This window comes from Limulus polyphemus, unplaced genomic scaffold (genome assembly GCF_000517525.1).
Source record: "Limulus polyphemus unplaced genomic scaffold, Limulus_polyphemus-2.1.2 Scaffold993, whole genome shotgun sequence".
Taxonomy (NCBI): domain Eukaryota; kingdom Metazoa; phylum Arthropoda; class Merostomata; order Xiphosura; family Limulidae; genus Limulus; species Limulus polyphemus.
In genome coordinates, this window is record NW_013666603.1 from 307,834 (window position 1) to 322,069 (window position 14,236).

Sequence of the window (14,236 nt, forward strand, 5' to 3'; positions counted from 1 at the left end):
CTGTTTAGTGTAGGTAGTATTATTAATTATTTTATTTGGTGTTTAATATTCATTGCTGTTGAGGGTATGGAGATTTCTAGAAGGCCTAAGTAATAGACGTATAAATAGCTATGACCAGACAAGCAGAAAGATAGTAAATGTAAAGTTAACCAAGCTGGGAGTGAATGGCCTAACGGTTGATTTGTTAGAGTGAGATTAACAGTTTGAAAGAGATCAGGAGAATAATTGGCTCTTCAAAGGGTGTTTTAAATTAATTGAACCTGCCTGTGTGGACTTCAACAAAAAGGCAGACAATTATTGGAAGTATGAGAAGCAGATGATCACTGGAAGTTCAGGATAGAACTGCTGTAACTCACAACAACAACATAAGTGAATTATACACAAGTACTATTGGGATAGAAATAGAGAAAAATAGTTTGGCTTTTCAACTGAATTCTAAAGCAATTGAATTGGCCTAAGTGAATGTTTTACATAAAGAAGAGAAGTGTATAGTATTTAAGATACAACTATGACCAACACACCCATATATTTACTATATATACTACTAAAAAAGTAAGTTTTGGCGAGCTACTGCCTGGATTATACAGTGGTAAATGGCGGGAGAAAAAACATGATTAACATCAGAACTAAGTAGGCCTATATATGTAAAACTGTAATAGTAGCACTAATAGTGTGGAGATTACAATCACGATATATAAACATGTCAAATTTTGATTAATGGATAGAAAGAGGAGAGCTTCTCAGGTTTAAAGGCAGTGAACAACAACAAGAACCAGTGAGAGAAGAGGGGCAACAGAAGAGAGAGAATAAGAGCACAAATTGAGAAAGAAGAAAAACAGAGAGAAGTGAGACTAGAAATAGAGAGAATAAGAGCTCAAACTGAGATTGCAAAGCTCACCCAACTAAAGGAAAAAGAACCCAAGAATGACAATGGAGTCAGGGCCAGCTGACCTAAGCTACCCAAATTTGATGAACAAAAAAGATGACATGGATGCTGTTCTGGAGAGATATGAAAGATCTCCCCATAGTCAGAATTGGAACAAAGGCAACTGGGCAGTCTGTCTCAGCCCACTTCTCACAGGAAAAGGCCTACAAATATATGCAGGAATGAAATCAGAAGATGCCATGGAATATGACAAATTACAAGTGTCTTTGCGGAAATGATATGAACTTACTGAAGAAGGTTTTCTCACAAAGTTCATAAAAGTCAAACTGGACAATGGAGAAATTATATTACAGTTTTTGGCACATCTACAGTGATACTTCCCAGGATGGACTGACATGGTCAAATGTGACAATAGTTTTGAGGGACTGGCTGACCTATTAGTATGTGAACAGTTCATGATTACTTGTTCAACTGACATGTTGCTGTTCCTAAAGGAAAGAGCACCAAAAGATTTGAAGGAGATGATCTAGCTGACAGAACAGTGTATGGAAGCCCATGGAGGGAGTATAACTGGCAAGTTCAAAAATATCCAGTAAAATCTGAAATCAGTAATGGCTGACCAGAAGCAAGAGTCTACCAAAGGTAACAGGAGGTTGATAGAAAAAATGGAGAAGAGATGCTATGTTTGTTATAAAAAGGGAAGTATTGCAATGGAGTGCAAGCCAATTGCCAGCAAGCAGCAGTGGAAATCTCAACATAAAGCAGCTGGAGCTATTTACAAAGATAGTACTTGTAAGAAGCACGAAAAGTGTAACTGGCACCATGGATGCTACTGCCAGAAGAAACAGAATCTAGAAAACACATCAGATTCACCATTGTCAATTCCATAATTGATCAGTACATGACTGATGACTCAAATGAGCAAAAAAATCAACAGTGCCAGTAGTGCTTGGAGTGTGTGACAAACACCAAGAGGTGATACCAAATCACATCATGCCAGTAAGTGAAGGATATACAGGGGACAAAAAAGCAAGGTTCTACGAGATACTGGGTGCAGTAGTTTAGCAGTGTAGACCAGACAGCAAGGTATGCCTGTGTGTGCTAATTGATGGGACAGTGAGGAAGTTTCCCATAGCAGAAATAAAGGTGGATACTCCATATTATGTAGGAGACCTTGCGGCCATGTGTATGAAGGCACCAATATATGACTTGGTGATTGGAAACATACCAGGTAGTAGAAATTTGAAGGAACTAGATAGAAAGAAGTTAAACAAATCATAGTACCAACAGAATACCGAACTCAAGTGATGAAGTTGGCTCATGAACTAGTAGTGGGAGGACACCTAAGAACAAAGAAGATGGCAAACAGAATCACCAGCAACTTCCATTGGCCAGAAATCATTGGAGATGTGAGTAGATTTTGCAGCTCATGTCACATCTGCCAAAGGACAGTACCTAGAGGGAAGGTAGCCAAGGTGCCATTGGGGGAGATGCCTCTCATGGAAGAGATGTTTAGCAGAGTAGCTGTAGACTTGATTGGACTACTAGTGCCTGTTTCTGACAGTTGTTGACTATGTGACACTGGTGAAAATAGAGACAGAGAGAGTAGCAGAAGCCCTCCTGGAGGTATTTTTCAGAGCAGTCATTTCGAGAGTCATTTTGATATGTTAGAATGAGATTAACACTTTGAAAGAGATCAAGAGAATAATTTGTCTTGTCAAAGGGTGTTCTAATCTAATTGAACCCACCAGTGTGGACTTTGAAAAAAGGCAGATGATTATTGGAAGTTCAGGATAAAACTGCAGTAACTCGTGCGACAACGTGAGTTACACATGGATACTATTGGGATAAGAATAGAGAAAAATAGTTTGGCTTGTCAACTGAAAGAGCTTATTTTCAGTTTCAAGCTTGCAATGGTCCTTTTGAAATTGGTGGCAATATATGTTAACAAGATGTCTTGATTTTTTAACCTGTCAGTAAGCAAATTAGCATTCATTTAACAATTATTATAAGCTAGTTATATCTTAGTTAGAAAAGCAATTCAATTCTAACTATTTTTAGACAGTCTGTTTTAGTAAATTATGTATTATTTATATTTTACAATGGATATTTGAAAGGTGAAATATTTACTTTCTGGAAAAGAAATTGGAGAATTTTATCAAAGCAATGAGTGCAGATTTTTATGTGCACAGTAAGTAAGTGTATGGGAATCTTAAAATGTTTTCCTGATAAAATTAAACTTCATGAGAAGGTAAACAATTAAAGTAGTGAATAACATAAAATCATGTTGTGGAAACAAATTATTTATTGAAGGAAGAAAAATATATATTCATATTCTTTCATAATTTTCAAATTTTCATTTCACTGCGCATCCTTATTTCTGATACAATGATACAAAAATATCATACCTCAGCTTACAAAATATCTTTTCTTGACTGGCACTGCTTCCTGTCAGCACAAATTTTCAATGCATGCCACTAGCCTTCCACCACCCACTTCTCCATACCCACATGCAATGACCATGCAGCAACTCTCCACCAGTAGGAGCATGACACCATTCCTATCATAACCAGTGTCCGCTTCACATCTGTACTCATTAATTACTTCTCAGTTGGCAGTGGTACTGTACAGACGTGCTAGTTTTTGCTCGTATATTCGTCAGTGTTTTTTTTAGTTATACTACTGACTTTGTTTTTCTTTACTATTTATTTCAATTTTCGTGTTTTAGTATTGTGCCAGGTCATTGTTTTTTCAAGTTTTTTTCACTTTTCAAGGGCCTTTTTCCTTTTGTATTGTGGTGCCTGACCAGGTATACTTTTTTTTTGAAAATCCATATTATCTATCCTGCGACCATGTTAGATGTCAATTACATTGTGGCCCTTTCTACTGCAGACCTGATGTACAATTCCAAATGCTGCCAGCTGTTGGTTGTGTGTCTCCATATTTTTTGTTACCTATAATAAATAATTCTTTTGTGTGTTTGGGTTATGCGCACTGTAGAGATGAGGTGTTCTGTAGGACTACTAGTAGTTCTCTGTAGTGGTATTTTGTTTCATAAATATGTTTGTCCCAGACCGTCAACTCATAGACTAACATGAGTAAAGCAGACAGAGATTGCAACTCATCTCTGCTGCTCAGTGGCATTGAGTCTCTTCCTACCACACACCTGATGTACAATTCCAAATGTCAACTGGATTTGGATCATTGACTCCATTGACATAGTAGTTCTGCTTTTCAAAATAAGATTTTATGGCCACCCATTGCACTTTCTTCAGTGATGCAGTCCTCTGGACTCTCCAATGTGTCCCCCTTTCTTTCTTCTAGTAGAGTATGAGAGTCTTTACCACTTACCAGTTCCTAGCCACTGGGGTGGTAAACCATGGAGGCCTGTCCTCTTGAGTGATGAATCTTACCACTCAGTTGAGAGTAGAGCATTGGCATTCTGCAGGTATCACTGGCGTTTAGCACTTCCTAACACGGACCTGATGTACAATTCCAGATGCTGCCTGGTTTTGGTTGTTCCACTGCCCTGTATTTCTGTCTATATTTCTGGTCAATCTTTTTTTTTCTATGGCATGATGCTCTTTCTACCATGGAACTGATGATAAATTGCAGATGCTGTCAGGTTTTGGATATATATGTCATATAACTTCCATTGCAGTTTGCCCCTCAGGCTGAGACATTCCTCCTCACTAGCATCCTCCCATTGGGTCCGGTATTGGTTGGAGATGGTCCAGCTGAGTAAGTCCTCACGTATGCTGGCTGGTTTCCTTCTTCCTACAGTGGACTTGGTGACAAATGGCCAGGTTTTGGACTGGAGACGTCATCCCAACAGGGCTTTCCACCTTACTACCATCTGCTGGATGTCAGTTCTCGGTGGATTTGGTGTTGGTTGGTTTGGAAATGCGTGCAAGTGGTGATGGATTTTGGTAGGGAAGCTTGTTTTCCCTACCAATTGCTGTTTTGAGGTGAAGAGGTAGATGTTCCTCTACCTACTGCAGATCTGATGTACCATTACAGATACCGCCTGGTGTTGGATAAGATCAAACTACCACTATGCTCTGTTGTGCCTTAGCCACTTGACACCCAGGAGTCCTATTCATCAGTCATACATGTTCTGGGATTCTTTCATGTTTCTGCCTTTTATGTTCATGACACTGTTATAAAAGAGTGAAGAGTATACCTGGATTAGATGTAGTGCAGTCTCCTGCTAAGGTGTGGTGTTTTCTCTCTTGATTCAAAGCTTTCTGGTCTCTCTTTGTGTGCTTCCTAAAGGGGGACCATATTTTTTATCAACACTCCACCAGTTTAATATGGGATTCTATCTATTTTGTGAGAAGAGGTAAGATATCGTATCAGAAGTTAGAATTTTTCCAACACTGAAAATGTATTTCCAGTAGATACTTACCTTCTCTCACATTTCCCACCCAGTCTTCCCACTTCCAATGAATATGGTATAGGTCTTTTGACCAATCTCGAAATGATAAATGAGTGCAGATGTGCTGGTTACAGTAGGAGTGGTGTCACGCTCCTATTGCTGGAGAGCTGCTGCATGATGACTTGCATGTGGATATGCAGAAACAGTAGGTGGAAGGCTAATGACATGCATTGAAAGGTTGTGCCAATAGAGGGCAGTGCTAGTTGAGAAATCTGTTTTCTTAGAGAAAGTAAGTATTTATCGGAAATACATTTTCAGGAAAATGCTAACTTTTTGTGTACAACAGACGTAATGTTCACTGAAAGCTTGCCAATATTTGTGAAGATACACTTAGTAAATTTGTAATTATAGTAAACATTAATATGTATAGCTTCACAGAAACAGAGATTGGTGGAAAATGCCGGCACCTTCTCTGTAGGGTCAAAATATTTTTTTACAAAAAATAGGCTTTTTTTTCATGATTCAAGCAGTTTTTCTTTCTAGGTTGGATACCTAAAGCAATCTCTTAGACAACTGCTTGTGCAGTGCTATGCAAATTTTTCTAATTGTTACAAAAAATTTCACCAATTATCCTATCAAATATTTGCTACTGAAATAAATTTTGTTTCTAATGAGCATTGCCAACATGACAGTCTTTAATTTGAGATTATCAGCAAAAGTTTTAACACTAGAATTGGTCAATAAACCCATGTTTCATATGAAACTTTTTTTAATATACTTTTAGCTCTAGTTAGCAACTCATTTTAAGTAACTGAAAAGTGATAACAATAATAATGTATGTACAATAACCACTTTAAATATTAGTATTGTGTTGATTGGAATATGTCTAAAATGAAACTGTAATTATTTAGTGTAACAAAGGAAAATTCTATGCAGCAATAAGTTACATGTTTTAGTGACCTAAAGATTTTTGTCTTTTTACTCAACAGTTGCTATTGCAATTTATAAATGGAATTTGATATTTTGTTAATGTGGATATTGTAGTCATGTTCACACATGTGAATTAAGTCTATTTATTAAGATATTTTGCTTTATTTTCAGTTCTGTTAAATGAGCCAATTAAGTGGGGTAATCTTGAAAACAAAGTTCTGAAAATTACTGACTTTGGCTTAGCTAGAGAATTCAACAAAACTGTAGCCATGTCTAGTGCTGGTACATTTGCCTGGATGGCCCCAGAAGCAATCAACAGTAACAAATTTTCTAAAGCCAGCGATGTGTGGAGGTAAACAATTTTTCTCATTAAATTTATAATTCTCAATTCTCTGTTGCATGGATGGATTTTTTAGTATGTGTACTTATTTGTATTATTGTTGTAGACATTTTTATATTGTGATACATTTGTGTACTCTAGGTTTGAATAGTTTTTCAATATTGAGTAGTGTGTGCATCTCTTCTAGTAGTGTGTGTATGCACTGGGATATTCACACTTTCAGTGTATTATCCTTCCAATGGCTAACAAGAGAGAACGGTATGATTGCTAAACCGTAATTGCATTATCAAAAATTGAAAATTGGATTTTTAGTTAAAAAAGACACATTACTTTTTGATGCTGGTTTTTTTCATATTTTCATCAAATAAAGGAATATGTAAAATACTTTTTCCTTTTTCTATAATATTATTGACTTTCATAATCAACTGTCAGAAAAGTTTTTGAGCATTTCTTAAAGACATAAAGTTATGACTTAAATGTGAAAGTATAATAAACATTCTACAACAAGAAAGGAAAAAAGGCAGAAAGCTCACATAAATTTTTCTGATTTCTTTGGAAGAAAATAAAGCACAGAAATCTTTGCAAACCTTATTTGGCTGTTACTAGTGTAGGATTTGTCACCTAATTCAGTTAACCCTCTCATTACATGTCTTCCTATTTTCAGGTGTGAAAGGGCATGTCATTACATTTGTAGGCTTTCAAACTTTAATTGAACAACAATTTTATGAATGTCTATAATTTTGGTATCAAACTGTAGATTATAAATCAAATTTTAGTATTATACATTAGTTGATTTCTTAATTTAAAAGTAAATATAAAAAACAAATTCCTAAATATAATTTTTCTTATGTCACATGATATGTTGAACGCAGCTTTGGTTCAAATTACCACTATTGACAAGCTAGAATATAAAATAAGGACCTCTATATTCTATTTGCTGTGATATCACTATATGTAGCAAATCAAACAGAGTTGCCCCAACTACTTCTTCCATTTTTGGAAATACTTCCTTACATACACTGATTTCATACCTTTGTGGCTTTATAACCATTCAAAAGCTCAGAATTTCCCCATGTGGTTTTCTGGCTCTTGAAGGTGGACAGTTCCCAAGAATTTTTCTTTTTGTCTCGAACCTGGGAAGGAAGGGGTAAGTGAAAATGTTGTTCAAAATATTATATTTTTTATACCCAAATACAGCTTAGTTACTAAGCCTGATAAACTTTAATGGATTTATGCGGTATTGATATAGTAGTTTATGATTTTATTTTATTTCGAAATGCATATATAAAACCTAAAAAAAATTAGTTTGTTTTACATCCTCCATGTGCAAAACTTGACAAGGCTAAGAAAATTATGGCAAATAGCAAACAAGTACAAAGTTCAAAAGTAGAAGAGACCATTGTTTTCTATACTTCTCTATATACTGTTCTATGTTTTAAGAAAAATAATTTAAATTTAAGAACTTATTTGTAAATAGTAATAACATATATACATATGTAATGTATTGTAACCAAAATGTATTTGTATTTTACAAAATACTGGTCTACTAGAACAAAGTCAAGACAGGTCACTTTGTAAAGGCCAGTTTTATACTATTGGATACAGTAACATGAGTGCACATGTGCCATGTCATTGCAACTTTTATAATGTTTATCAGAGACAGCTGAAAAGTCAATAAAATAAAAATGATGAATATATATATTCATAAAGGTCATAGCTAGAAGAGATAATTGTTTGCTTTACTTTATTTACTGTTCTATGTTTTAAGAAAAATAAGTTTAAGAACTGATTTGTAAATAGTAATAATGTACATACATATATCATGTATGAGAATTGAAACCTGACTGTATTTTACAAAATACTAGTTCACTAAAACACAGCCAAGACAGGTCACTTTGTAAAGACTAAAGGTCAGTTTTATATTATTGGATATGGTAACATGAGAGCATGTGTGCCTTGTCATTGTAACTTCTGTATTGTTAGCCAGGTATGGCTGAAAGGTCAATATAATAAATATATATAAATGTATAATATTATGAGATTTAAGCTATTTAGTCAAAACATTTGTGTTATAATTTGTAGTCATTCTAGAATGAAAAAAGCATAATTTATTTCCTAGTTCTTTATGGTGGTTAGGAGATTGGTCAAATCTACTGAATTTGTACAGAGATTCATTAGTGAAAATAACAGATAAAATATAAAGATTTTTCTTAAGGAACATTTAGTAACTATCTAGACATTATAAATATTTTGCATGTGAAATTTGAAATTTTTTTAATCTTATAATGAAAATTACTTTGCGTGTTGGATAGGCAACATACAAAAAGATAAAAGGCAGGAGAAAAACATTGCTTAACAAACCTTAAGACTTAATAAAAGAATCTGATATTTTGCATATGAAAGCCTTGTAATATTTACTAATAATCTGCCAAATTTCATGGACTATAACAAGCACAAAATGGTTACAAAGTCGGTCCCAGGGACTGAGCCCATGCTGAAACTGTTAACCTTATCATGATATGCATTCTTTACTGCACATGTCACGAGGTTTTAATGACTTACATTCAAAATTTTATTAATCTACTTTTGGTTTATGTTATATCTTAGCTAATAATCCCTCTTTTAATAGAATATAAGTTTTAAGTTCTTAATTTTATAAGACAATATTTAAAAAAATCCTGAATTTCCCCTAGTGTGACACATTTTCTCCAGGCATCTCCTCTTCTCTATTTTATCCGCCATCCCTCCAATAATTACAAAATTCAACGTAAATTGCTCACTATAAAATCCTCATTGTACAGACAAATTAACTTTTTTATAGCCGTCAATTTTGTTTGGTTACAAAGCCATCAAATAAAAAATCAGACCCCCCTCTTGACACACCCACCTTACATATCCTCTCTTTCAGGATTTCTTAATAGTTCTCTCTTACGTTTATTTCTATATTAACTATAACCTCTAGAAGGGCAAGGTTTTCTGAATGAATAATTACCAGTTTCACTGTTAGTACAAGCTTCATTCCCATGAGAAAGACACCGACTAGTTCGGATGATTTTGTTACGGCTCTTGTTGCATAGTTGGAATGCTAGAAAAATTGTGATAGTTAGGGAAAATTGTCTACTCTTTGCATGATACTATTCTATGTTATTTTGTGGATTATTTGATTAAATAAAAATAATTGAATGCATTTCTACCATTAGTATTAAAAACAAAAGTAGGGTTAAATGTCCTCGACAATCAACAGCAAGAAAAAAGATTTGGGTGAGTAGTTTATTTCATGTTTATAAAAGTAATTATTATAAAAGTTACTAAAATGTAAAATTAGGGATCTCTTTATGTTAGTTAAGGTTAGATTAGGTAAAATTAATAATAATATAATAAATATGTTTCATGAGGCATGCACACAAGCAACTTATGGGTAATATAATTCAATAGCATAACGTGAGCTCCACGTTCCCCAAGTGATTTACAACTTATAACGGAGCGAAAGTAGTTAGATACAGTTCAAAAGGCAATCAAATGACAATAAAAGTTGATTATAAATAGGTGTATACTGTTACAAGTTTGAAGCTATTTATGATACACAAATGTAGTTTCATGTTACAATTTGAAATCATTCTAGAAAGAAAAAAAGGCTAATTTAAATTTATTTTAATTTTTGTGTGTTGTGTGTGTGTGTGTGTGTGTGTGGTTATGAGGTTGGTCAAATTGACCAAATTTGTATAGAGTTAGGGTGGAGGAAGTACCAGATAAAATATAAAGTTTTACTGAACACAAACACTTGAAATGTATTTAAAAGGTTTTAGAGATTATGCAAATCAAATATCAGATTTTAGAAATGAAGGAAAGTATTTTTAATCTTTACATGAAAATCACTTTGCACACTGACTATTCAAAGCAAATACTCTAAAAAACGATACGTCCATGAATATAATTTATTAAAAATGCTTCACAAAAGAGGATATTTTTGTATGTGAAAGTATAATGTTTACTTAAAGACTGCCAAATTTTGTGAGATATAAATACTATATTAAAAGTTAGAAGAATTTATATGAGTACAGAGAGGTTACGTGGTTGGTCAATTCGACCGAACCTGTGTTGAGAGAGTTAAAGTAGTTTTGCTAGACATAGGAACAAATATAGAGTATGAAACAATGGGAGATTATTTAAGGCTTGATAAAGATATCTTGTTGATGTTTTTTTTTTTTTTTAGAATTATGGTATTTTTTTACTAGTTTTCATGAGTTGCAGTGTTTGTAACATTGAGTGTTTTTTGTTTTTCTTATTGTTCATCAAAGAAGCTAAAATTACCTTAAAGTCAGTCAAGTTTAAAATATTGTGATGACTCAAATCTTCACTAAATATCATTTTTGTTTATCATATTCAAACAATGAACATCAATATTTTTTTGGCACGTGTGTAATGTTCAATCTTTAAAATTACAATTTTTTAAAAAACAATGATTATACACAATTCTAAAAAAATGAGATTGTTTCCAGTCTCCAAATTACTAAAATACAATAACTTACTGAACAGGATAAAAAGTGGTAAAAAAAACCAATGAAACTGTAAAACAATCTCGTACACTCTACATGTTTCAATGTATACTATTGTGTCATCCTCAGGAGTGTAATGTTTTGCAAAAAAATAACACTTATTTATACAATTATCAAAACACCAATTTACATATTAAAGAATTTCATGGCATCTGCTGACAACATTTCCATCAGGTCCATCATCAGTTATTTAAATTTACTCTTTTTACATTTATTTATCTCAATAGATTTATGTATATTCATACCAATTCAATTTACAGGTTGTGCTAAAATAATAATTTTTTCCATTCAATTGTATGATTAGTTTCTCTAACATGTTCTGCAAAAGGTAAAAGAGTAATATTATTATTTTTAACATTTCTTTTATGTTCATTCAGTCTGAATTTTAAATTTCTTCTAGTTTGTTCTATATAAACTTTTTTACATTCACATAATATTTTATATATGCCAAATTTTTCCATTAAATCAATTTTATCTTTAGTTGTATTAAGAATTTCACTGATTTTGTGTATCAGTTTGTATATTGTAAAAATATTTGTTTTTTAAATTTTTTCGTTACTTGACAAGATAAATCAGGTATATATATGTTAGTACTAAACATACTTTCTTACTTTTTTCAGCAAATGGTCTTAACTTAATATTTTTATCCCTGTTTTTTAGTTTTATGACAGCTCTGTCAACAACATCTGGATTAAAACCTCTTTACACTGCTATGTGCTTAATTAACAATAACTCATTATTGATATCATCCTGTTAACAACATAATTTTAATATCCTGTCCACATAAGGGTAACAAACACAGGTTTTTTGAGAGATAGTGTGACAAGAATGTTGATGTGGCGGAATGATTACAGAGAAAGGTTTACGATAAATGGTAGTTTCCAATTTATCCTTATTTTTACTCACTAAAACATCCAAAAAAGGTCAACAACCATTTATCTCAATTTCATAATTAAATCTTATAGAATTATCAGTGTTATTAAGGTAATTAACAAATTTAGCTAGTTCATCTTTACCATACTGCCAAATCAAAAATGTGTCCTCCACATACCTTAACCAAACTTCAGGTTTTTTATCTGCTTTTTCTAGTGCTTCACTTTCAAAACTGTCCATAAATAAAACACATAATAATGGAGATAAAGGAGAACCCATAGCTAAACCCTCCAAATTAATGGCAAAGTTTATGAATTGACAGTGTCAAACTAAGTAAGGAGCAGTGGTAAATTGCTTTATTTTTGGCATTTTTCTACTTCAGCCACTAACAGTAGAATAAACATAGGAAATAGGTGTGAAAAGATTTGAAGAAACTCTCAGGTGATTTACTTTGGAACTTCTTCATCCATACTGAAAAAAGAAAGACAGTACTATTCACTTTGTTTCATCTAGTTTCTAAGTCAGCTCCTAGCAATGAAATTACTAGAGATAATTTTCACTTGCAGATTCATCACCAACAACACCAGTCACGATGTTTTTTAGCGTGGGGCTTCCAGTAAGTGGGTTCCTTCCACGGAGGTATGAAAGAATAGACATCATTTCATCGGTGTCCTTTGACATTCTTGTGGGTCCCATCTATATGCATTGGTTACTTGTATGTCAATGTGTTCCAGTGACTTCTTGCATCACATTGTTCATTTGTGTACATGCTGGTATACTGTGACTTTCCTGTTCCACATGTTAATCCCCCAGTTGATTTCACACTTTGCATCAGAGTCTGCTCAGTAGTTAAGTCAAATGAAAAGTCAGCCCAGTATTTGTGGCTACATCAAAAACATGGCGTCCATCCTTGAAGGTAGTGATAAGCAAATTTTGTGTAAAGGTTGTGTCCAGCAGCGACTAAATATGGCAGCATCTCTTGTGCAGCAGCTAAATGCAAAAGCCAGTTTCCCATTCTTTCTGCTTTCAGGAAACATTTCATTATGTCCACCACTGGCATGTAGTAAAGCCACAGTTTATCGGTTTTACCAGTCAGTACCAGTTTTCTGTCATGCATTTGCCTGATGATTTTGACAAGGCAATCATTGTTCTTGAGAGATGTTAGTGACAGCTCACCCTGCAATTCTTAGTTGTTCAAAGCTGAGGCTGATTCTATAGCTTCCCTGGCCTCCAAAAGGTTCTTCACCACGCATTGGGAATCACATGGGAGTTCTCGTTTTGAAAGAGGTTCCAGCTCAAGCCTGACACCAAGTCCAAGCTGCTCCAGAACATTGTTTTAAAGAAAATGTTAATTAATAAGAAGAAGAATGAGGGAGAGAGAGATTAATCAGCAACTACAAACCTTACATGTCACACTATATAAATGGTAAAAAATAAATGTCAGTAGGCAAGGGTTAGATCAATATTGTGATAAAATGAGCAGATGGAAAGAAGTATAACTTATGGATATTGCTTATCAGAGTTCACTTTATCAGTCTCAAAGTAAATTATTTCTTTCGCAGTTACTTTTAGGTAACTTTCTGTGCTCCAGGCTAACAATATATGAGTGAATCTTTGCTTAGTTGACATGGTCATGTGTAGTAATATATATGTTCAATAGCAAATCTTGTACAAGTTTACTTGTCCTTTTAGCAAGTCGAAATAATATGTTCAATAAAAATTATTTAGTTTTGGTTGCATACTAGAATAGTTTTTAACTCTGGCCAAAGCAAAGCACAGTACTTAGGAGAAAGAGCAAGGCTTTATGACTTGTTGCAAAACTGAAATGCACATAAAGGACTGTATTATAATTCATTAATATTTTGTTCACTAACATGTAATCATATAGAATTTCTCTTGAAATATTATTTTAGTTTTTTTTTTGCTTGAATAGGTGTTGTTTCAATTCAATAACTCACTTGTTACTGCTATTGCTAGAACATTTTGTAGAGATTTTACAGCATTTTGCTATGAAATATGATAAAATATTAGTGATTTATTGTGGTCAGATTGTTTTTTAAATCAATAAATTAGGTCTTTAAAAATAACAGTTTGATCCTGGGAAACATCTTGGACTTTTTTTTTTCATTAATCTGTGTGAACCTCAGTTTATCAACTTGAAGTTCACTTAAATTGAACAAATTCTCAATGTCTTCAAAAGGTCTTTTGGTATTTTTCTAAGTAAATCTGATTTAGTACAAATGCAATATGGTATGAGATGAAATGCATCTTTT

The 14,236-nt window shown here is 33.5% G+C and overlaps 1 protein-coding gene across 7 annotated transcripts in view; it reads left to right on the plus strand.

Moving 5' to 3' along the window:
• LOC106461589 (mitogen-activated protein kinase kinase kinase 9-like) overlaps positions 1 to 14,236 on the plus strand; it is a 100,423-nt gene that overhangs the window by 63,470 nt on the left and 22,717 nt on the right. For all 7 annotated transcript variants that reach the window (XM_013921431.2, XM_022388597.1, XM_013921430.2 and 4 more), the window contains one exon: positions 6,366 to 6,546. In XM_013921431.2, the coding sequence (XP_013776885.1) occupies positions 6,366 to 6,546 (181 nt within the window). The remainder of the gene's footprint in view (positions 1 to 6,365; positions 6,547 to 14,236) is intronic.